Source organism: Centropristis striata, chromosome 8, assembly GCF_030273125.1.
Source record: "Centropristis striata isolate RG_2023a ecotype Rhode Island chromosome 8, C.striata_1.0, whole genome shotgun sequence".
NCBI classification, from domain to species: domain Eukaryota; kingdom Metazoa; phylum Chordata; class Actinopteri; order Perciformes; family Serranidae; genus Centropristis; species Centropristis striata.
Window position 1 is genome coordinate 23,522,661 of NC_081524.1, and position 23,918 is coordinate 23,546,578.

The 23,918-nt window shown below is 38.1% G+C and overlaps 2 protein-coding genes across 6 annotated transcripts; both read right to left on the reverse strand.

Moving 5' to 3' along the window:
* Nucleotides 1–294: 294 nt before the first annotated feature.
* On the reverse strand, nt 295–14,022 carry LOC131976030 (NLR family CARD domain-containing protein 3-like). 4 transcript variants are annotated; one of them, XM_059338903.1, is made up of 12 exons: nt 13,921–13,979; nt 10,065–10,089; nt 9,110–9,212; nt 8,042–8,149; nt 7,612–7,719; nt 7,005–7,065; nt 6,590–6,818; nt 4,096–5,881; nt 3,830–4,003; nt 3,498–3,671; nt 3,334–3,380; nt 295–3,221 (listed from the first exon to the last, which is right to left on the reverse strand). In XM_059338903.1, the coding sequence occupies exons 3-12, from the start codon at nt 9,196–9,198 to the stop codon at nt 2,695–2,697; spliced, it is 3,303 nt and encodes a 1,100-aa protein (XP_059194886.1). In that variant the 5' UTR covers nt 9,199–9,212; nt 10,065–10,089; nt 13,921–13,979; the 3' UTR covers nt 295–2,694. The 4 variants fall into 4 exon arrangements, with proteins under 4 accessions (XP_059194886.1, XP_059194887.1, XP_059194888.1 ...); XM_059338904.1 differs by lacking the exon at nt 13,921–13,979 and adding an exon at nt 12,315–12,336; XM_059338905.1 differs by lacking the exon at nt 10,065–10,089 and having other exon boundaries at nt 13,921–14,022.
* A 381-nt stretch (nt 14,023–14,403) lies between these two features.
* Nucleotides 14,404–20,582, reverse strand: LOC131976031 (membrane-spanning 4-domains subfamily A member 15-like). 2 transcript variants are annotated; one of them, XM_059338906.1, is made up of 7 exons: nt 20,449–20,582; nt 18,529–18,716; nt 17,724–17,843; nt 16,802–16,858; nt 16,044–16,253; nt 15,744–15,866; nt 14,404–15,060 (listed from the first exon to the last, which is right to left on the reverse strand). In XM_059338906.1, exons 2-7 carry the CDS (start codon nt 18,703–18,705, stop codon nt 14,995–14,997), a joined length of 753 nt encoding a protein of 250 aa, XP_059194889.1. In that variant the 5' UTR covers nt 18,706–18,716; nt 20,449–20,582; the 3' UTR covers nt 14,404–14,994. The 2 variants fall into 2 exon arrangements, with proteins under 2 accessions (XP_059194889.1, XP_059194890.1); XM_059338907.1 differs by lacking the exon at nt 20,449–20,582 and adding an exon at nt 19,719–19,859.
* Nucleotides 20,583–23,918: the final 3,336 nt, after the last annotated feature.

A 23,918-nucleotide genomic window follows, 5' to 3' on the forward strand; every position in this document is an offset into this window, starting at 1 on the left:
GGATTAAACAGAAGCTGAGGAGAATGGACCACTTATAGTAGCAGCTGTTTAGAGCTGCAGGAACCATGTAACGTCTGCGATTATGACTCTTTTATCTCCTTAATTAATGAATCTTCAGTCAGTCAAGTACAGAAACATCAGGAATATTAAACACTGAAAGTGAAGTGATGTGAGCCTGAGCTATTTCTTATCAATGTCTAAAATTTTGTCAGTTTTGTATTTTCAGATCATATATCAAAAGGTCAATTTGTTAAACTGTTGCATTGATTAAAAATAATTGAAATACTCATTAAGCTTTTTCCGCACATTTGTCTTTATTTGTCTCGGGCAAAAAATTATGTAATTACATGTGTATGTGATGGCATATTGATTACAAGCATTAATTGAGCCACAATCAAACAGAATACAATATTCAGATTCAGACAGTAATTCAGTGTAACTTCACCAGGTTAACTGTAGGTTGTGTATCATCAATACAACCTAAGCTCTATCTGCTTTATCGCTTACAATACGTAGCGTTTATAACACCTACAGTCAAGGTTAAAAGAAAATGACCGTGAATCAATGACTACCTGAAAATAGAGCAATTAACTAATGATACAGTGATATTTCTTGACTGTTAGACCACCAACAGGTGCCCAGTGGATTATGGGAGACTACGTCCCAGGATTGCAGATACAATGATACCATGAGGCCATACAGATTTTTCTGAAGTGCTTTTGCTATATATAACTGTCAGTTTAATGATATAAAATGACATATATTCACTAACCCTGGATGTAAAAGAGAACCTGTTTTCCTCCTTAACCTGGGAGCCTGACATGAGGCGTTCTATAAAGTCTAGAGCTTCTTAATGCACATCCACTGCTGCAAAAAGCTTTTCTTAGATCAATGCATCAAAGGCAAAAAAGTATGACAAGTAATCACTGATCAGCCACAACATAAAACCCTGACAGGTGAAGTGGATAACATCATCTTGTTACAGTGGCACCCGTCAAGGGGTGAGAGTTAAAAGTCAGCAAGCAAACAGTTAGTTCTTGCAATTGATGTTTTGGAAGCAGGAAAAAGGAGCAAGTGCAAGGATCTGAGTGACTTTTAGAAGAGTAATATTGGGTCAGAGCATCTCCAAAGTGGCGGGTCTTGTGGAGTGGCATGAAATTAGTACCTCATAAAAGTTGTTCAAGGAAGGACAACCAGTGAACTGGCAACGGTTCGTTGCCGCCCCAAGGTTCATTGATGCGTGAAAGGCGAGTAACCGTAGCAAAAACTGCTGAAAAAGTTATTGCTGGCTATGATAGAAATGTGCAAGAACACACAGCACATTGCAGTTTGCTGCATATGGAGCTGCACAGCCGCAATCCCACCAGAGTGCTAGTGCTGATCCCTGTCCACTGCCAAAGAAGCGCCAACAATGGGCACCAGAACGGGACCATGACGCAAAGGTGGGTTGGTCTGATGAAACTAAACTTCAAATTCTGCAAATCCAACTCACAACATAAAGGACTTAAAGGATCTGCTGCTCAAATCTTGGTGCCAGATACTACAGCATACCTTCAGAGGTCTTGTGGAATCGATGCCTTGACGACCCAAAGCTGATTTGGTGGTAACAGAGGGACCTTAACAATATCTACAGATGATTTTAATGCTGTGGCTGATCGATGATGTTCCCCCACCTTGACTATAAAAGAATGTTTTTGTCCTACATGTTGGCAATTAAAGGATGCCTCTTTTAGGAATAAATGATGACCTTGCACAGGGCGTCAAATACTTAAATAAAAGGGCGTTATCATAAATGCTATCCATCCCATAAGGACATCAGATATGTAAGGATTGCAGTTGTTTCAGAAATCCTTGTAGAAAAGGAGATCTTCAGAAGGCCTCACCCTGAGATGCAGAGGATCTCAGAAGGGAGTGAGGGAGGAAGGGGGGCTGGTGAATCCAGGCCTCTGGGTCCCCTCCTGAAGGAGATTGAGGTGTTTCTGCTCCAGCAGGCAGTGGAGAAAAGACAATGAAGATAAGGAGTATTGGCTCCTTATCGTAGACCAGTGGACCCCCTGCGGTTTCAAAGGTCCCTTGACCAATGAGGTTGGCTTGTAGTTGTGGTAAACGCCAAGCATTCTAGGAGAGAATTCAAAATGAAGGGGGGGATCTCTGGTTGTTCCTTATCCAGAGAGCTTAAATGGACGTGAAATGCCATTTTGTGAGTTGACTCAGAATGCTTTTGCATTTTAGTCCACAAAGGTTAAAGTCCACAAATTAAACCAAGATTCACCCGTGGTTCGATCACAACATACACATTGGGAGTCTGTTGTCATGCATTCAGATATGTGACAATAAGAGGATCCTGTGCCCGACTTGAGCAAATGCTCTACGAAATCTAGAGCTTCTAAAATCTGCATTCACTGCTGCAAAGCATCCACTGCTTTAAATGCTTTCATGAGAACATCAACAAACAAAGTATTAGAAGCATGTCATTCACAGCAGTTTTCAAAATATATCAAAATGCATTTTTATAATGCAGTACATATTTGTCGCAGGTGTTAGCTGTTAGCCAATTATCAGTCACCTTGTTAGTCTTTGTCACCATTGACAAGTTTTGTACCACCTCTTTTCAACTGCTGTACAAAGATTTTAAGAACACAACAAAACTTACTTAAAACCACTTAGAAAGACACAAGGGGAACATTTTACTGTCTAACACAAGGACACTGATGAGTTCAACGTGTCCATCTTAACCCTGAATGCAGGGTAGACCGGTTGAGTGAATGTGGTGTGGAAGGTGTGGAGGTGGGTCAGCCCTTCACCCGACACTCTGAAGAAGGACAGAGTTCCTGCAGGCCAGTCCAGGTACACTCCCACTCTGTTTAGGGGTGCGATCTGGATGGACACACTTTTGTTATTGTGCAGGCCAGAATAACCCTCATCAGAGCAGCTCAGACTCCAGGACTGATCATTCATTCCAAGACAACAGTCCTCACTTTCCCCTCTCCTTTTGATTCCTTTGTAAGCCACTGCTATGTAAACATGCCCTTCCCACTCAACCTCCCAGTAACAGCGACCGGTAAGACCACTAGTACACAGCAGCTGTTTCCAGTAGTCAAATCTCTCTGGATCATCAGGATATGGCTGTGTCTCTTTCCTCACTGTCACAATCCTGTTGTTGTCAGACAGAATGAGCTTTTTGTTTGCCGTTTTTGGGTCCAGTGTGGGCGCACAGGCGTCTGAAAGAACAAGACAATATTAGCACTGTCACTGTGAGCAGACGTAAATTATTGGCTACACCAAACAATCAATTGTGCACTATGTCTTTTCATTATTAAAAAAACAACTTACACTTGCTCAGACCGGGTTTCATTGACTGTGATCCACCATGTTCCAACCTGGTACAAAGACAATATCAGATCAGTCCTTAGATGACTTTCTCAACAACTTATACTTGCTTATTTTGACCTCATCTCCTGACTTAAAAAAAAACCCTGACCCTTGTCTGTCCATACCTGAGAGTTTTCAGTCTCCAGGTTGGATCCTCAAGTCCAGCAGAAAGTAGCCTCATTCCTGAGCCTCCTGGCTGATTGTAGCTCAGGTCCAGCTCTCTCAGGTGGGTGGGATTGGATTCCAGCGCAGAGGCCAGAGAAGCACAGCCTTTCTTTGTGATCAAGCAGCCTGACAGCCTACACACAAAATTTTTTATTTGTTTCTGCTTTTTAAAAATAACTATTTTTACAAATACCTTTTGTGACACCCCCCAGTTTAAGAACTAGAAGTTATTGTCTGGCAAGGCATACCATACTACAGTCATCTGTTGAAAAAGAAACTGATGAATCCTGACCTGAGAACCTCCAGTATACAATGAGGACTCTTCAGCCCTGCACAGAGCCGCTCCACTCCTGAATCCTGCAGATCATTGTTGCTCAGGTCCAGCACTTTCAGACTGGATGACTGGGAGCTCAGAACCAAGGAAAGAGCATCACAGCTTCCTTCTGACAGGTTAGAGCAACTCAGCCTGAAGAACCATTAGCGATAAAAAACAAACCATTACATATTTTATTTCTAATACATTTAATTTATGTTATGTTATGTAAATATTTAACCTACTGAGCTGTAGTGGAGGCTTTGACTACAGGCAGGAGCCTCTGAAGTGCCATCTCTGAAGCACAGTATTTCTTCAGGTCAAACACATCCAGATCTTTTTCTGAAGACAGCAACATGAAGACCAGAGCTGACCACTGAATAGGAGAGAGCTCACATATGGCCAGATGTTTCGAACACAAGCATTGTTGTATTGCAGCTGTCAGACAATGGTCCTTCAGTTCATTCAGACAGTGAAACAGACTGATGTTTCTTTCTACAGAAAGATTCTCACTGATCTTCTCCTTGATGTACTTGACTGTATTCGTCAGTGAGCTGCTTCCTGTCTGTTTCACCAAGCCTTGTAAGAGACACTGATTGGTTTGCAGTGAAAGACCCAGGAGGAAGCGAAGGAACAAATCCAGGTGTCCATTTGGACTCTGTAAGGCCTTGTCCACAGCACTCTGGTAGAGGACTTCAGGTCTGGTTCTGAACCATTTAGACCACAGGGAAGTAGTTTCTGACAGCAGGTTGATACCAAAGGTAAAGAAAATATGATGGACATAAAGAGCAGCCATAAACTCCTGAACACTCAGATGGATGAAGCAGAACACCCTGTCCTGGTACAGACTTCTCTCCTCTTTGAAGATCTGTGTGAACACTCCCGAGTACACGGAAGCAGCTCTGATATCGATGCCACACTCTGTCAGGTCTGAGTCATAAAAGATCAGGTTTCCTTTCTTGAGTTGATCAAAAGCCAGTTTTCCCAGTGCCACAATCATCTTCCTGCTCACTGGACTCCAGTGTGGATCAGTATCAGCTCCTCCATCATATTTGATGTTCTTCAGTTTGAATTGAACCACCAGGAAGTGGATGTACAGCTCAGTCAGGGTCTTGGGCAGCTCTCTTCCCTCTCTCGTTTTCAACTCAGCCTCCAGAACTGAAGCAGTGATCCAGCAGAAGACTGGGATGTGGCACATGATGTGGAGGCTTCGTGACGCCTTAATGTGTAAGATGACTCTGCCGGCCTGCTCTATATCTTTGAATCTCTTCCTGAAGTACTCCTCCTTCTGTGAGTCAGTGAACCCTCTTACCTCTGTCACCATGTCAACACACTCAGCAGGGATCTGATTGGCTGCTGCAGGTCGTGTGGTTATCCAGAGGTGAGCAGATGGAAGCAGTTTCCCCCTGATGAGGTTTGTCAGCAGCACATCCACTGAGGTGGACTCTGTGACATCAGTCAGGATCTCAGTGTTGTGGAAGTCCAGAGGAAGTCGACACTCATCCAGACCGTCAAAGATGAACACAACGTGGACCTCTTCAAGCCTGCAGATTCCTGCTTCTTTGGTTTCAGTAAAGAAGTGATGAACAAGTTCCACCAAGCTGAACTTCTTCTCTTTCAGCACATTCAGCTCTCTGAAGGTGAATGGAAATGTGAACTGGATGTTCTTGTGTGCTTTGTCTTCAGCCCAGTCCAGAGTGAACTTCTGTGTTAAGACTGTTTTCCCAATGCCGGCTACTCCCTTTGTCATCACGGTTCTGACTGGTTCATCTCTTCCAGGTGAGGCCTTAAAGATGTCTTCACATCTGATTGTTGTTTCTGGTCTGTCTTGTGTCCTGGACGCTGTTTCAATCTTCCTGAACTCATGTTCATCCTTGACCTCTGCATTCCTTTCATTTGTAATGTAGAGCTCTGTGTAGAACTGATTCAGAAGACTTGGGTAACCTGCTTTAGCAATCCCCTCAAACACATGTTGAAACTTCTTCTTCAGTTTAGATTTGAGTTTACGTTGACACACTGCAGCCATAGCTTCTACAAGGAAAAAAAATACAAATAATGTATTGGATCACATGAGATTGGACAGGTCTATTTTGAGGTTCTGATACAATCAGTGAGATTCGGAGCTGGATAGGACGATTGGCCTCCAAACTAATCTCGCTCATCTGTGTTGTGAGAAACCTTTCACACCTGAGGTCCAAAGATGTATCTCCTACCAGGATAATGTTCTGCTGTACATTCCCCAATCATACTATTCCAGTTAATTGTGGTAATGCAATAAAATATTGTTTGCCAACCACCATAACAGTCAGGTAGAAGAAGTAGTTCAATGCCATTTGGCTATCTTTGTATTCCTTTAAAGACATATCCTATAAATGAGGATGGTGGCAGACCTCCTCATACAACCTCTCTTCAAAAACTATTGTATCCATTTTGTATCCTAGATGTGCATATGCCACAAACTGGTTTGGAGTGTGGAACAGTTAAGAGAGTTAAGTTTATGAATATGCAATAAGAGATCAATCGGGTCGTTGAAAATATTGAAAGGTTAACTGGAAGACGGAACTGCTAAACTGATTCAATCAAGAGTTTTATGCACATCTATGTGTTGGAGGTATACTTGTGACAATGTAGGCAAACATGAGCTAATTATCAACTGATCAAACAGCTTCAGACAGTGTGCATCCACTGGAATGCAAAGACTATCTATCTACAATTTTTAAATCTATTCAAAGCGCTTACTGTTCTGCAGGGAGTCAGCCAGTTCCTCCTGCTTCATTCTCCTCAGGAAGTGCTGTGTGATCTTCAGAAATGCCTCTTTGCAGCTTCTTCTGTGCTCTTCTTCTTTACCATCAACCACCTCCTCATCCTCATCTTCACTCTCTAAGCATTCTGAGTAATCTGGACTCAGAACCTTCTGGTACTTCTTAAGCTCTTTCTTCACAAAAGTAACAACGTTCTTCTCAAGAAGCTGGAACAAAACAAAATTCACTTGACTTTCAGAAAAAAGAAAAAGTTTTAATGCTGCAACACTTTTGCAACGTTCTTTTTTTCTGTCTTACCAAGCAGAAGCAAAACAAAACTTGTCAATCTGTTTGTACTCCACCTCATGTTTGCTGTTAAATATTAGTTAAAGCTGGGCTTTTACAGTACACACCATAAAAATGGAGTCCAGCTCTGTTTGAAGGCCAATCTCCGACGTCTTCTGTTGAACAATCCTGTTGAGAAACAAATGATGACAGTTAGCCCGTTTTTTTATGACTAACTTAACACTGGACAATGTTAGGAGATATACACAACTCATATGCGAAACCAAAGGTTTGACAAGAGATGCAATTTTACATAGATATTGGAAGTTCATTGCAGTTCCAGAAAAGAAATAGTTTTGCTGTGATAACTTGGAAAGTAATGTTGCACTGCATGTAGTTGTTACTCTTCTTTCCCCCCCCAAAAAACATAGTTAAACTAACATGCACATTTTCCTTATTTCAAAAACAGTTGTAAATAATATAATTCTCATATCTGAGCAATCACTACGAACCTACTGTTTGATGGAAAATAAGAAGATAACACAGAAATATTATATTAAAATAATGAAAAGAGAGACAGTGAATACCTGGCGAGCTATCTTGTACTAAGAGAAACTTCTTTCCAATGAAACAAAGTTACCGGTTGCATCACATTGAAGAAAGTCAGAAAACTATGCAGGCAAATTAATAAAACAATGCAACAATGTTACAGGTGTGTTAGTTCTGTGGACTTACTCAGAAATTGAATCTTGACGTTTAAAAGCCATAGGATAATCCATGGACTGGTCACTCTTCATGGACACACAGGTTGGAGCAGGCAAATCTGCTCTTTCTGGATCAGTCCTGAAAAACAAAAATGAACCAAATGTTAAAAAATTAAAATGATTGTGGGGGCAACTAATATAATCAGTGTATGCTCAAAAATCAGGAAAACCCAACTACTGAAGCAAGCCCAGTCTGAGATCTAGCTGGTACTTTTGTGAAAGAAAATAAATATAAAGACAGAAACTTAATTTAAGGAAACAAAGACATTGGGTGCATTTCATTTAAAAAAATATCAAATGACAGTTTTAAATCAACAATGCAGTAATGTAAGAGCAGTTATAAAATATAGTTATATCTCTTCTTAGAGAATTTGGAGTTTTAAAAAGTTCTACTGAAGTACCTAGAAATTGAATCTTGCCCTTTGAAAGCCATAGGGTAATCCATGGACTGGTCACTCTTCATGGACACAAAGGTTGGAGCAGGAGAATCTGCTCTTTCCTGATCAGTCCTGGAAAAAAAGGGAAGTTTCTCAGTGGTGGCTCAACAGTGTGATATGCAGTAAAAGCCCATATTAATAGGTTCCGAGTGCATTGCAAGGATTTTTCTCTATGACTCAATATTTTAAGAATGCCATACGTTAAAGCTTTAGATCATCCCCTTTCTTTGAACAAATTGTAACAGGAACAGTTGGCTGTGGACAGCAAGCTAAGCAAGGTATTTCTGATATCCCTCTCCCCAAATAATCTTGCTATTTTTTTCCCCTCGGTCTTTTCTTCTCAGATGGAGGACGACCACTTCTTTCTCTATCATGCTCTTGGTCTAATAAATGCATTTTATCCTTTCTTCGACATCATTCAGAAACCAAAAGCAACAAGGATCTCACAGACAAAACAGAAAGCAAAGAATCGGCTGAATAAATAGGTGAACTGGGTAATTCTCTGGATTTCAGTTCAGAAATGCTGTTGAGTGAAAAAAAATAATGCAAATACTTTTCTTGAGGCCAAAAAAAAAGACAGAATCTTCATATATATATTACTGTAGGGACTATTGTCAAGACCTTAACATTTGAGTTGTAGTGGGAGCCATAAATGTTGCCTTGCACATAAGATCCCACCTTATAATGGACTAAATTGTTTTTATTTATGTTGAAAAGACAAGCCCACTCTGAGATCTAGCTGGTACTTTTAAGGAGGAAAAGAAATAAACTTTAACTAATTAAACAAAGTCTTTAGGTGTATCACATTTAAGAAAGATTAAGTGTTATATAGTGTTATATGTATGTATTGAAGAATTAGGAGCTTAATGAAGAAAGATGTACATCACAGGTTACCACACAGCAAACACAACTTGACATGGTCAGTCCAACCTCGGAGCATAATCAGTTCATAATCAGTAGTTTTGCTTTGAATCCATTAAGCAGACAGAAACCTTCTTCAAGACTCTGAACCGGACAGGTAAGACATCTTACCTCTCAGGTTCAATCTGGCTCTCATCTTCCTCAGACAGTTTGCTGCTGGTGGGCAGAACTTCATCGTCTTCCTCCTCAGACTGACTCATGGTAGACAGTACACCTTTACACAAACATCGGACATGCTGTGTTAGCTGGACTAATTAATTACAATGTCTTAATAATATTAGTGATCAATCTTGTCCATAAAATTCCCATGAGAAATCCAAAAAAGATTTGTGACATTCCATAAAGAATGAGATCAGAAGCAAAAAAACAGTGTAAAAAGTTGTGACTTCAAAATTATTCAAATTGGATTATTGGATTATTTTGAAGTTTATATAGAGATTAAGAAGTTTAATCTATTTGTTGATTGGCAGAAAATTAAATATTCTGTCAACTTTGCAGAAATAACAACAAATGCCAAAAAAAAATGGTTCCAGTTTCACCTAAGTGATCATTTACTGCTCTTATCTTTTTGCTTTTGTATGACTGTAAACATTAAAATAAGGCAGATAAAGTTAACATCTTGGACTCAGACTAAAATAGTTGTCAATTAATGGTAAAAAAAAAAAAAAAAGAAAGAAAGAAAAGAAAAAAAATAGAAATAAAAATAGGTAGATTCATCTATATATATTTTTTTTAATCCTTAGTTTCAGCACTAGGATTATGATTACTACAAAAAAAATTCTTCATGTTTATACTGTAGGTGGTCGACGTGGAGCTGACTTTGACTCTTAACATAATCAACATTTTTCATACTTTATATTACATTAACATTTAATAACATATTCTGTAAGACGATTAGGTATTGATACAAATCTTCATCTGCAAAGTAACAAACTATAGTAACTGTAGCTCACAAAAAATGTAGCATACACAGCCGTGAGAAAGACTTCTGTTCGGGTTTAATAATGTTAGAAAGAAACACTAATCATTTATATTTCACTGAAAACAATCAGGTAAATGTAAATACCTGGTGTTGGTATCACCAAGAAGTGCTGCGTTCATCAGAGGAGGAAACATTAACAAAGAGAGGAAGTTAATTCTTTGCTGTATATCAGCTGAGTCATTTGACCTGAGACTGTTTTTCCAACTTCACCACGAACAAAACACCAGTGTGTTATTGTAGAGCTCATAATCAAGTGAGGGCAAAGTCTAATTTAATGTTTACAGTAGGTGGAGCACTGTATGCTTTGGCCCAACCAAGTGCATAAAGTCTGCTTCCATCATTCTGGTCACATTGCTGCCATCTTCTGGTGTAAATGATTTACTTCAGTGTGAACTTCCTATATTCAGCTGCTTTTCTCCACAGCTTATTCTGGGTTTCCCTACAATTAAAAGGTACATTAAAGTTTGTTTACTACCCACATTAATATGATATCATTACCTTATTCACTGTGTTTATTTGTGTTGAAGGAGCACTTAAGTCTACTTAAGTAAAATCAGTAATACCAAAGTGTAGAAATACATGTGTGAAAGTGAAAGTGACTCAAACTCAACCTGGGCAAGACTGAGCTACTCTACCTCCCAGGGAAGGGCTCCCCCACCACTGACCTCCACATCACTGTCCAGAACACAGTGGTTGTCTCCACAGAAACCGCCAAGAACCTTGGCGTGACTCTTGACAACCAACTGTCCCTCAACACATACATCACCGCTACCACCAGATCTTGCAGATTCTTGCTGCATAACATCAGGAGAATCCGTCCGTTTCTCACTCAGAAGGCAGCTCAGGTCCTGGTCCAGGCACTGGTCATCTCACGCCTGGACTACTGCAACTCCCTCATGGCAGGCCTGACTGCCAAAGCCATCCGACCTCTACAACTCATCCAGAATGCAGCTGCTCGATTGGTCTTCAATCTTCCCAAATTTTCACACACAACACCCCTCCTCCGCTCCCTGCACTGGCTACCTGTGGCTGCTCGGATACGCTTCAAGACTCTAGCTCTGGCGTACTCTGCTGCTAATGGTTCAGGTCCTACTTACATCCAGGACCTTGTCAAACTCTACACCCCTGCCCGTACTCTCCGCTCTGCATCAGCCAAACAGCTGGCGACTCCCACCCTCCGTGGGTCAACTCGCCTCAAAACCTCTTCCAGACTTTTCTCCATCTTGGCTCCCAAATGGTGGAACGAGCTCCCCACCGACATCAGGACCTCAGACAGCCTGTACATCTTCCGTCGCAGGCTGAAGACCTATCTCTTCCAACAATACCTCGGTTAAGCCATGGTCACCTAACACATATATATATTAAAAAAATTTTTTTTTTTTTAAATTGCTCTTCTTCTTCTTCTTCTTTTCTATTCTTTTCTTCTTTAACATATAGCACTCCTGTAGCAATGACAGGTAGCTCTTAAAGTTATGTACTTACTTGATTCCTGTGGTCTATGTCTAGTACCTTCAGGTTGAATGCACTTATTGTAAGTCGCTTTGGACAAAAGCGTCTGCTAAATGACATGTAATGTAATGTAATGTAATGAAAGTCCTGCATTCAACATATCATTAAAAATTTACAAGCAGAACGGCTAGTTTCTGAATAATATACTGTATATTTTAAAATTATTGATGCAATAATGTGTTTATCACTTAACTGTTGCAGCTGCTAAACCTGAATCTTATTTGAACTACTTAATCTGCTGTATAGCTTGCAAATTTCAATAGTATGTTAACATAATTAAAATGTAACTGTTGATTATATTTCAATAGGTTACTAATCTTTGCAAAGTAACGTAGGTTATCAAATGAATGCAGTGCAGAAAAAGAAAGCAGAATTCTTGGTCGACTAATCAAGTAGTTTTTTTTATTATCGTCAGAGCTTTAAGATTAACTTTTGCCACAAAGGATCATGCAAAAGCATCGCTTTAAATCTTGTGTTTTCCAGAGATGAGCTCATACTTTGGGGGGAAATGAGTGATTCAGCATGAATCAACTTTTATTTGATGTTTGTTGTGTAAATGTTGTTTAGCAACGGTTACACACGACAACCCGTCACATTTACAGCTTAGAAAGACGTTAGAGGAATATTACTTGTACCGGAGTTCAATTTTGAAACGTTTTGTGCTAACACTGAGGCTAATCTGACCTAGCAAAACGGTGATATAGCATATCAGAGTAAGCTGTATTATAACTTTAAAACAGGACGCGAAGAGCAGCAGTAACATTAGATATGCGTTAACAACGAAATATCAAAGCATGAAATGTTGTTTAGTGTTTAACACGTTACCTTTTATGTGCGTGTGATGTTCTCCCAGAGAAAACGAAAGTAAAAGTATTTTTCGCCTCTCTGTAGTCAAGCCAACCGTCCCTATATAATGTAGTGCGCCCGTATTGTGATAATTACGGTACATTCACTGAAACTGCTCCAAGCGAGCTGACGTGAAGGATAAACACTTTATTGTCATTTTTTATCACCTTTTTTCCTGTATAAAACTCTTACCAGCAGAGAGGAGATGAAGTATTAACGTTACTCCAACACACCACGTGAAATAATCAAATTGCGTCGCGCCGAAAATGTATTTGTTGTGTCGACGTTTTCAGTTTTCAGAATAAAATGTTACACAACCAGGCACAAATATCAGATAAATATGGAAATAGGATTAATTGCATGGTATTCACAGAACTGTTCACTGTGGATTTTTTTTCATTTTGTAAACCGCCTTTAGATATAGACTGTACAGTAAAATATTGCATTATATTACAATTAATTGTCTGTTTCCAGTCACTAATTCCACTGCAGGTTCATTCTACAGAACCTAAGATATATTCTCACAATTTACAGGACTTTTCACTGTGGAAATTGAACTAATAATAATAAGTGTTTTCTCTGTTTAACAAACACCTGCACATGAAAACAACCTGCATTGTGTATTTATACTGTGAACTGTGTCCTGCTCAGGGGCACGGGAATGCCTTTATATTATTTATAATAAATAACATAAAGGCATTCCCCTGCCCCTGAGCAGGGAATAATAAATAAATAATTTATTTATTATTATTTTATGTATATTACGTATATGCCATTCAGAAAGTTATACACTTGTTATTATTGGTATTAATAAATAACTATTACTGCACTGTCCTGTCAAATTAAAAAAAAGAGAAACAGAACACATCTCCATGGTGAGTTATGCGTCGCTGCTTTTATGAAACTGAGTAGCGGTCCAGTTCAGCCAGGATGAGTGAAATATTCAGGTTTAATCCACTTTGTTGCTTTTTCTTGACAAACCGTACAGATATTTAACTTTAAAGCATCTTCCATTTTCACAAAAATGTGTGGAAGAGTGCTGATGCCAAAGCCACATCCAAGTTGTGAACTGGTTTTGAAACTGCGGCGCTGAATTTAAGCAGCAACGTCCAATTACACAATGACGCACACCTGCACAATTTAATTTAGCAGGCGCTTTTATCCAAAGCCACGTGCATTTGAGAGTTAGTACAACACAAGCAGAGATGTAGTGAAGAAACAACACAAGAGTAAGTGCCATGGGTAGAGTTTGAGTCCAATAGGACGCAACTGCTTTAAGCTTTTTCTTTTTTCTATAGATCTTATCTGTGTAGATTAATTGTGAAGGTGTTCAGTAAAGAGCACACTCTACTGTTTCATTTGTGCGTTATAGGCTACTAGTGATAGGACGGACTCTGGAGGACCCGACTCCGAAGGAAGGATCCTACCAAGAACGGATCCTTGACTTTGGGATACAGCCATTGTTTTCCAGTAGCAGTAGAACTGCTGCTTATTCGGCATCATTGATAAGCGCCCCAGTCCATGTCTGGGGAGTAGTTTAGCTTGGCAGCATCAATTCAAATGTAACAAAAGGACTTATAGCTACCTGTGTGTTAGAGTAGAAGAGAAAAGACGTTTGTATTCTTCCAACGTTTGGTCAAGGTCTATTGTCCATACTTGTCCACAGTCTAGGGTCAAAGTCTGCTTTATTGTGCGGCTGTGCAGTTACAGTAAAGCAGGAAGGAAACTGATAATCTGTTACCTGAAATTCCTCCCTCATCTGGGAGGGACATCAAACTCAGCTACACATGCACAGAAGACTCATGCACGCTGACTTGCAAGACATATATGCAATATGTATACTATGATGCTGCAAGAATTTGTTAAGCTATTTATATTTATTTTATGCAATACTTTTTTTATATATACATACAGTATATTGATGTTGTATCCCTTATGGCTTCTGCATTTTCAACCTGCAGTATTCAGGCTATAAATAGCAGACTTTAATAATCATTTTCTTCAACTCACTCTCTTTATATTGCTGCATCTGCACACAAAAGCATATTTAGTTATCAAACAGAATACATTTGTCTGTCACACTTTATGGTTTATTTATAAAGAACACAGCACAAATACAAGAAACAAAAATAAATGTAACAGTCAATCATTTAATGATTGTTTTCTTTTTAACATGGGACAATATTGTAAAGAAGCCAACAGAAACAGTCAGTCAGTGTGTGTCCCTTTTACAGACAAACATGCTGACTGTAAGGCACTGATTTGAACAGTAGCAGCATAAACAACGTAGTGCAGGTTATTATCAAATTACCAAAAATATAAGTGCAAATGTTTTAGGCAACCCTTGAAGGAAAATACAAGACGTTTGTCATACTGTAACAGTACATAGAATCAATGTTATAGTACCTGGTAACTGATCATTTGCAGGGTTCTCCCTACCACTGTCAGACTTAGACGGGCCGTTGCCGAATTAACAGGAAATTAAAAAAATGTAAAAAATCTCCCCTCATATTCTTGAAGCTCTACATCACTCAGTGGCCTTATTTTACACATGTACCTTCGTATCCTTAAAGTGGAAACTTGTCCAATCATTCAGAATGTAATATTCAGAAAAAATAAGTCATGCATCTGGAAAGCTTTCTCTGCTGCGTTGAGAGTTTTAGGCTGTGGGGTTACTGGTGACTTCCTCCAGCAGTGGACTGTAGAGTTCAGGGTCACCAATCTCCTACAAAAACAAATTAATATCAGTAAAGAATATATATAAAGCTGCAGACATACTCAAAACTTTGAGAACAGGAGTTTGTTTCTTAACCTTACAGCCCTGTTTGAACAAATATTTAATCCGCTTGTGCTGAAAAACCGACATTGTCTAACTGGCTAAGCACAAATTTAAAGAAATTTAAAATTTTGCTGGACATTGAGCTGTCTAATTATACTGTATGTAGTCTTTTTGGACACATGGGGCTACTGTTAAATTAAATTAAAATGTATTATTATTATTATTATTAATGCCATGGACATTATAGTTTAGGACAAAGCAGTGGTCGCATTGTGCCCAAAGACTGAATACAATGATTTTATTTAATAAGGCTGCACAATCAAGTATTTGCTATCTATGAACTCATAACAACTTGAAGATCAATGATATGTGACATATGCAATAGAAAAAAACATTTAATGAACACATTTGTTTTTTCGCCTTATTTTTAATCCTTATTTGAATAAATTATGAATGTGTGATTTTTAATGTGATCCAAAAATGTAAAAGATTTGTCCAGATGTCAATATTTAGACTGGTGATTCTCGCGTGGGCGCATGTTGTCAAAAATGACAAAAATAGTGTTTTTGCACAGACTGGACAAACAATAGATTTAACAATAATTATCATGCGATTTTACAAAACCCTACCTTCTTTTCTCCTTTCTCACTGCTACACAGAGCTTTGATCCCCAAGACAGTAGAGCTGATGACGAGGCAGAGCTCCAGGACGGACAGCACGATCAGCACAACATTCATGCTTCTCAAAAGCATCTGAGGGGACACAAAGAACCGTGTTCACTTTATAATATATAAACACACTGGCCAACTGACCATCCCCTCCATGGCCTGCTCCCATCCTGCTGACATCTGGTGCCATCTTGTTTATTTTCCACCCAGCAGTGAAACAACTTTTATTTTGACTGTTGAAATGACACTTTCCACACTTACCAGAACCAGTTCTTTGCCCTCCAAGCATTTCTTCCTCATGATTACCTCCCCAGGAGATGGAGCCGCAGTAGTGTGCCTGTAGTATGAATAGCCATAATCGCCGTCTTCACACATCCAAACCGATGTCTCTGATAAATTGATGCTGTAGAACACAATGGCTGCAATGGCAAAACCAACTCCTGCTAGATTCAGGATCACATTGACGATGACCTGAAATACAAGATACAAAGCAACAGCAGGCAATAAATACTGACGGAATTTAAAAAGCCACCAACCATCTCACTTTTTAGACTGATTTTTAGGTTTAGGTTTGTTTCCCTGCAGTGGAAACCGCTGCTCTTTATTTTCACTGAACCTAATACTCTGCCCTCTACAATGAAAATATATATTGTAGATTAGATAAGTTTAGATTAGATTAGATAATATTTTATTGATCCCACAACGGGGAAATTCACTTGTCACAGCAGCAAAAACAGAAACAAAAAGTGTGAATATAAATAGTAGTAGTTCGAATGAAAAATATAAATACAGATCAAGATTATATAAAAGCTATGGTGAGTAGTGTAATAAGTGCTAACAAAGGTGTGGTGGTGATCTGAACAGAAACTACAACATGAAACTACAACTAATATGCTAAACTTTGCATGTACCATGTAAAGAATCTCTTCCATTTTATTTTCCTTGATATAAACAAGAATGAGAGATGAAAATACAAATGACAGAAGTGATTTTAAGGTGAATAAAGCTGAACTACTCACCAGACATGGACTGGGGCACTTCTCAGACACAATGCACATGATGCCGAAAAATATAAACTAGAGGAAAAAAAGGCAAAAAACAAACTTTAAAGCACTGATATTTAAATAAAGGCTGTAAATTAAATTAAAAACGAATTAATCACACAACTTTCACAATTCAACCAAGACTGTAGCTTATAATAATATATTTGTCTTTGAAGAGGAGACTCATGGGTATTCATAAAACACATATTCAGATATCTTAGGGTGAGAGGGACCCCTGTGGAAATGACCATGCCAGGTTTTCCTCGCCAAAACTTCGCCTAACTTTGTAGCGTTATTTACACTCATTCCCAACATGATATCACAGGATGGTTGGTACTAATGGATTCCTTCAGATGATACCAGTACATTCACTGTATATTTAACACAATAAATATTTCAAAAAGAATCACAATGTTCATTTATATAAATACAGGTTACCATAAGCTTACGCTCACACAGGCGGACAAGAGACAAATCTAAGAAAAAGGAAATTATGATGTCTGATAACTAAGCACATGAGGGTTTAGGCTGAATCTTGCAAGGCAGTCAAATCACAGCACCGTACAGTATTGTTTGGCATTATTTTAGCCAACACCAATAAAATAAAAGATGTTTTTATCAAACCCGATACTGGACTGGCTTGGGGAATCTCTGGTGGTTTCTCTGGATTTCATGTCTTTTGACACTTTTGACACAATTTAGAGTGTGTATCCTGATTGTCCCATATGGAAAAGCTGTCGGAATCAATTGAACAGCCAAAATTAAGTTGTATCTGTCATCCCTCGCTTGGATACAGTGTATAGACGGACAATGGCAGAGGTACAATTTTGTAAGACAAACTCTTACTGTTGAATCTCTGTTGACACAAAACACCAAAATGCAGCATTGTGTTTCTTACCAGTCCACCGAGCCAAAAAGGAAACCCGTTCTCCTCCATTACCCACCAAAAGTCACCAAGAGAGCCAAGGAGGATCGTTCCAAGGCCGATGTTGAGCAACCCAACCATAATGTGCACAGCCTGAGGAGGAGGAAACACAGTGTGAACAACAAACGTGTGGTATAAAAGCAGTTAGTGGGTGACACTGATTATGTAAATTGCGAAGAAAATGTTGGGCCATTTGATTTCTACAATGCAGGAAACACGAACAGAATCGCAGGATTTGATTATAAAAGTGGAATCAACAATGAAACACAGAGTATATTGAAATTTGCAAAAATTCTGGACTATCATTATGTTAGGAAATTGAAACTAACAGCTGGGTTTAACAGAGCAATATCCAAACAAACACTATGTGTCTCAAGAATGCTGTGTCACATCAAATTCATTCACATCTATCACATCTTTTTAACTGTATTGTCAAAATTGCATTCATCCACCACATCATTAAACACATACAAAAAATTGCTTCAATTTTTAACACAATTTCATGGTATTTTCCAAATGTAGCTTTCCCTTTTAAACAACCTGAAGCTCCAAAGCAGTTCATTAAAATGTGGCTGTAATGTTATTACAAACTAAATGTGCAGCTTTTGTCAGAAATCAACCATTTGAATTATTCCACAAAAACAGCTTATTTACTCAGGGTTGGAATCAGAATCCAAGTGGAGAAAAAACATACTGAAGTATAGCATGTTTAGCACATTTAAACTTTGACGCTCAAGTTCATGGAGCAACTTATAACATATGAAAGGTTGTGACTCACCCCCAGCACTGACTGAGAAGATCCCTGGAAGCTCCTTAGGTGCTGAGACACAGAGCAGCATGTGGGGCTGTAGCAAAGGCCTTTGAGGATTTGACACAGTGGAGGACAAACACTTTGGGGGTCAGAGGACAAAGTCAACACGGTGACCCCATCAGCCCTGGTCATGGACACAGACATCCTGCAGGCTCCTGTTGACAGAGAGAGACAAGAGAGCATATAAAGGCAAGTCAAGGAAAGTTTATTTGTGTAGCACAATTCAACACAAGGTAATTCAAAGTGCTTTACATAAACATTAAAAACAGCAAGACACAATTGAAAACAGTAAAAACAGTCAATTAAAACAGGGAAATAGAAATAAAAATACAAATAAGATAAAATAAGATACAGAAGGATAAGAAAATAGATAAAATAATAAAATAGAAAGGAGGAACATGTAACTGTGTGAGACTCAGACGGAGGAATTTTGAAAATAAACTTCTCTGCGACCTACCAGGCGGAAAGCAGCCAGTGTCAGGCGGGGTAAGAAGCAGCAGATTGTACATTTATTCCGATGAATTGCAGGATGTTTTAAACCTTTGATGCACAACATGGGTGTAAAGTGACTCAACAGAGTTTTTATGTTCTATATCTTTGCAATACATTATTTTCATCATTCAGTATTCCAGGTTTTCCTCAATTAGTCTGTTTTTTATCATCATACATCCTAATTTTATCTTTTCCTTTATTCATTTTTGAATAAAATCCCTTTTTGTGTCACTACTCTTCTAATGCACAACATGGGTCAAAAATGACCCGTATCCATTTTCTATACTACTTCATGTACGGCTGAGTGTTTCTATTATATATTTTTGAAATACATTTATTTTATCATTTATTATTCCATGTATTTAGTAAATATCTTGTTTTATTCTTAGCACAAATCATCCTTTTTGACTTTTCCTTTCCTACTTTTTGAACAAGCACAGCTGTTGTACTGCAAGTTTATACACAAGTCAAAAATGACCTGCATGCATTTATAATAGAATTTGGCAGGAAAAATGTCTTTGTTTGGGTGTATGAACATATTCACAGCTCAGCACAGATCCCTTTACACATCTGGAACACGTTCAATTGTTCTAATGTTACCCTAACAAATTATTTGATAAGTGTGAAAGATAGTGGTACATAAAATTTGATAAGGTTTAGCTTACCTTGAGAGTAAGTTCATGTCAGAAAGGTACAAGTAATTAGTTAGTTAGCTGTTGATACAGTTGAAGATGTGGAAATGAATGAGGGTCATTTTTGACCCATGTTGTGCATTAGAAGGGGTGTCAATATGTTGTGCATCAAAGGGTTAAAGTAAACACAACAGAACGCCCCCGTCTTTCTTCCTCACGGACTGCAGTACCGCTCACCCAGCAGCGTTGTGCTCAGTGCTGCCACCAGCGGTCGGAAGCTATATTGCATTAGCTGAACATTGGCGTTAATTTTCTTTATTTTAAAATAGTTTTAAACAAACAAATATTGGCTCAGAAAACAGCTAGTACATTTTTTATCAATTATTAAGATAAATGTAATATGTTTCTACATAATGTTGTAGTAGTATAGCTTACAGCCACCAGAGGCAGCACCGAGCAGCCTAGCCGCTGGTGAGGAAAAATGCTCTGCTATGCCATCTTGGATTTTACATGAGTTGTATTGATTGTAACACAAATTTCCACTCCATTTGATAAAGTCGCATGTTACTATATTATATTTGCCTGACATTAATAATTTCTATGCGGCTACGTTGCCGTCTGTCCTCCGGTGAGTTGGAACTTGAAGTACTCACCCGTTAACAGATTAGATGAGTGTCTGTAATGTACAGGTTTACTGATGTAGCAGTACACAGACAGGAACAGACACATTGTAAACTGATTCAAACATAACAAAATCACTTACCTTGTGTTTGTGTTAGAGCAGAAGGAAAAACGTCGGTACTTTATCAACTCTTGGTTAAAATCTGGCTGGTTGTGCGGTTGATGCGCTGTTACAGTAAAAGGAGGAGAGACACTGCGGACCTGTTACCAGAAGTACCTCCTCCTTCATCTGGGAGCTACAAACAAACTTAACCCTTTCAGCGAAACATGCAGAGAAGAACCGGCACACTGTCTAACTGGCAAGACGTATACACAATATTATATATATCGTCACCCTGTTAAAATAATCGCCTGACTCATTTTTTCAAGTTTTGCAGGAAACACAAAGAACTTCACCAAAAGTGTAACATATGACATTTATTGATCATTTCACTCAAAAAGGATGTAACAAAGGATGGCTATTGGCATAGTAATAACAGTGTGTAAATTATGTAACTTAAGAGAAATAAATGACTTAGGCAATTTTTTTAACATGCCTTTGTGACTTAAGCAAGATATGGTAACACTTTATTTTGAAGGTGTCTACATAAGAGTCACACAAGCCTGTCAGAAACATGACATGACAAGTATCATGAGCATTAATGTTACTTCAAAGCGTCATTAATGTTCATGACACATCCCATGTCATGTTTATGACACGCTCATGTCACTCTTATGTAGACACCTTAAAAATAAAGTGTCATATATATTATACATATCTTGCTTAAGTCACAAAGGCATGTTCAAAAAATTGCCTAAGTCACATTTCATTTTGACTTAGGCATAATAAATCCGCTTAAGTCACACACTTGACATAGGCCATTATCTTAAAGGGGTAAAATCACATGATCTGATCAACTGAGGATGTAGGCGATTTTACCAAAGGTGGCCGGCATCATGAGGAGACAATTTAGGCAAAAAAACCCAATTTTGACAAAAAATATCTTAGGCGATTATTTTAACAGTGTGACGATACGCAATATTATATATATGATGCTGTAAGATTATGTTAAGCTATTTATATTTATTGTAGTAATATTTAGAAGCTATACTGCCCTACCAAGCCTAACTGCAGTAAATATCTACATTTTGGGGCAAAATTGAGTTATAACTAAAAATGAACTCCTTGATGTCTGTTTTATCTTGTGAGCTTTAGATTTCGATTTTGCTTTATTTCAGAGAAATAATAATGTAAAAATTGCAGTAACTACAAAATCCACTGTGATACAGTGTAGCTTTATATTTCTTCATTGTGTTGAATAGTGAAGACAAGAATAATAGAAATTATAAGTTTATTTGATAGGGAAATGAATATATAGATAGTGATTAAGTAAAAAAGGGAGATGAAATTATTTAAAGACTATAATATAACATTACTTTATAATATTAAGTCTAAATTATACAAATCTTTAAATAGAGTTGTGAAAGAAAAATGCAAAACCAGAGTGCAGTAACTACATTTTGGGGGTCAAAGGCCAAATAAATCCTCATGATTTTTTAGTATAAAAATGACATCATCAATACTTGTAGAAATAACTGTCATATCAATTATCTACCTATAACCCATTTGGCTGGCCAGTTAAAAAAAAAAGTTAAAAAAAAAAAAAAGTATTTCTCAGTTTTACCTTTTGCGTAGTTACTGAAAATCATAAAAATCTGATAAAGATCTATTGGTAATACTGACTTTTTTCCAGTTTTTTAAAGAATTGTGACCATTATGTGCTCACAGATACAGCTCTGCAATTGTCAGTGGCAAGATAAAAGTATGTGAACCCTTTTAAATTACCTTTTTTTCTGCCTCTAAGTCCCAAGTAAAGACAAACATGATTGTGCTTAACCCAATAACACACAAACAATTATATTTTATGTCTTTTATTGAACACAGCCATGAAACATTCATAGGGCTTGCAAATTATTGCAGAAAACTAGGTAATTTCAAAGGGTTCACATACTTTTTCTTGCCACTATAAGTTTTTGTTTTTTAGATTTTGAAACAAAAGACTTCAACTTTTTATAGAACAGAGCATTCTTTTTTCTGGATATGATTGTGGAGACTTTCTTCAGAACAGTTACTGTGTTGAGATTTGGGTCGTCAGAGCGCTGAAAAGAAACACAAGCACTGTTGGAGCTATTTAGTTCTTGTTAGTATTTAGTTGTCTGTTTAGTTTATTATTAACAATTACTATTGTTTGATTATTCTAGACGTTTGTTTATTTTGATAATATTTTTTTTGCTAGTTAATTGTTTAGTTTAATCATCATTGTTTAAGATATTTAGTTTACATATTTTTTGTGTTTTATGGAATTTGGGTTGGCACCATGGGTGCCTGATGTTATAAAGGTAGGTAGGTAGTCAGAGTGTCGTCATGCACCTGGGTGGGCCTATGGTTTTTTACCAGCGTGAAGATAGGCAGCAGGAGCCATGTTTCTTTGTTCTTTTTGTTTGCTTTCTCGCAATGGACAAAATAAACCTTTGCAACTAACAATCATGCATGGACATCACCTTCTTTGCCTGCGTACACCACACGCTCATGGTGCATCAGTGGCATTTTGATTAAGTTTGTTTTAAGTTTAATTTTGTTATTTTTTCGGACAAAATTGCCACTACAAGCACATAGCCCCACACCATAAATCCCACACAAAAGTGTGGACACTTACAGGATACAGTATATCAGAGGAGGAACACTTCAGGACAACGGTGTGGGGGCATTCACATTTGGGAAAGAAGACAAACATCCAACCTGCAGCAGCCAATATGTGTGAAACATAAATGTAATTAATGCATTCCTTGTCAGAAATGCTCAATTGCATTTTAGTTTTGTTACTGTGCGCTGCAGTGTACACAAAATATCAGGACAAACTGACAATCCAGTGTAAGTAAATACAAAAGCCCTTAAAAAGGCTTTGTTGTGCAACTGGTAAAAAGATTTTTCCCCATTCAGTCACCATCCTGGATGAATAAAGTTTTAACAGCCTACACCCTGTACCTTTCCTTTTTTTTTTTACTTCTGACTACTTGATGCCACAAATAGCAGGCCTGATGACAAGGTAAAGCTAGAGGGCAAACATGACCTAAGGGACAGTGTATTCACAAAATTAGCCAAAAGATGTCCTTTTATAGTGACAGAAAATCCTTCCTGAAAACCTGACTCTCCTCACAGGCTGAACCATGATGCTGCCACAGAACCGGCACAAGATGCAGGACTGAACCATTTCATGAGGACGCATGAGCTCATTTTGAGTGAATGTTATTAGCACCCGGAAGAAAGTACTGTATTAAGTCGACACATTTAAGTTGAAAAAATTTGAGGTTTTTTTTTTTGCTCATGTGAGACATCTATTTAGCTGTTCTGAATGTTATAACTTGGAAAGTAAAGCCTCAGTCAGAGTATATAAACGTATCCCTGTTTGGTTAAGTAAAATAATTTGAGTTTCAACTTTCAACACTTCTCACACTATTTTTATTATCTGATACCCAGAGCACAACACCTTTACTTTCCATCACTCCCGACCA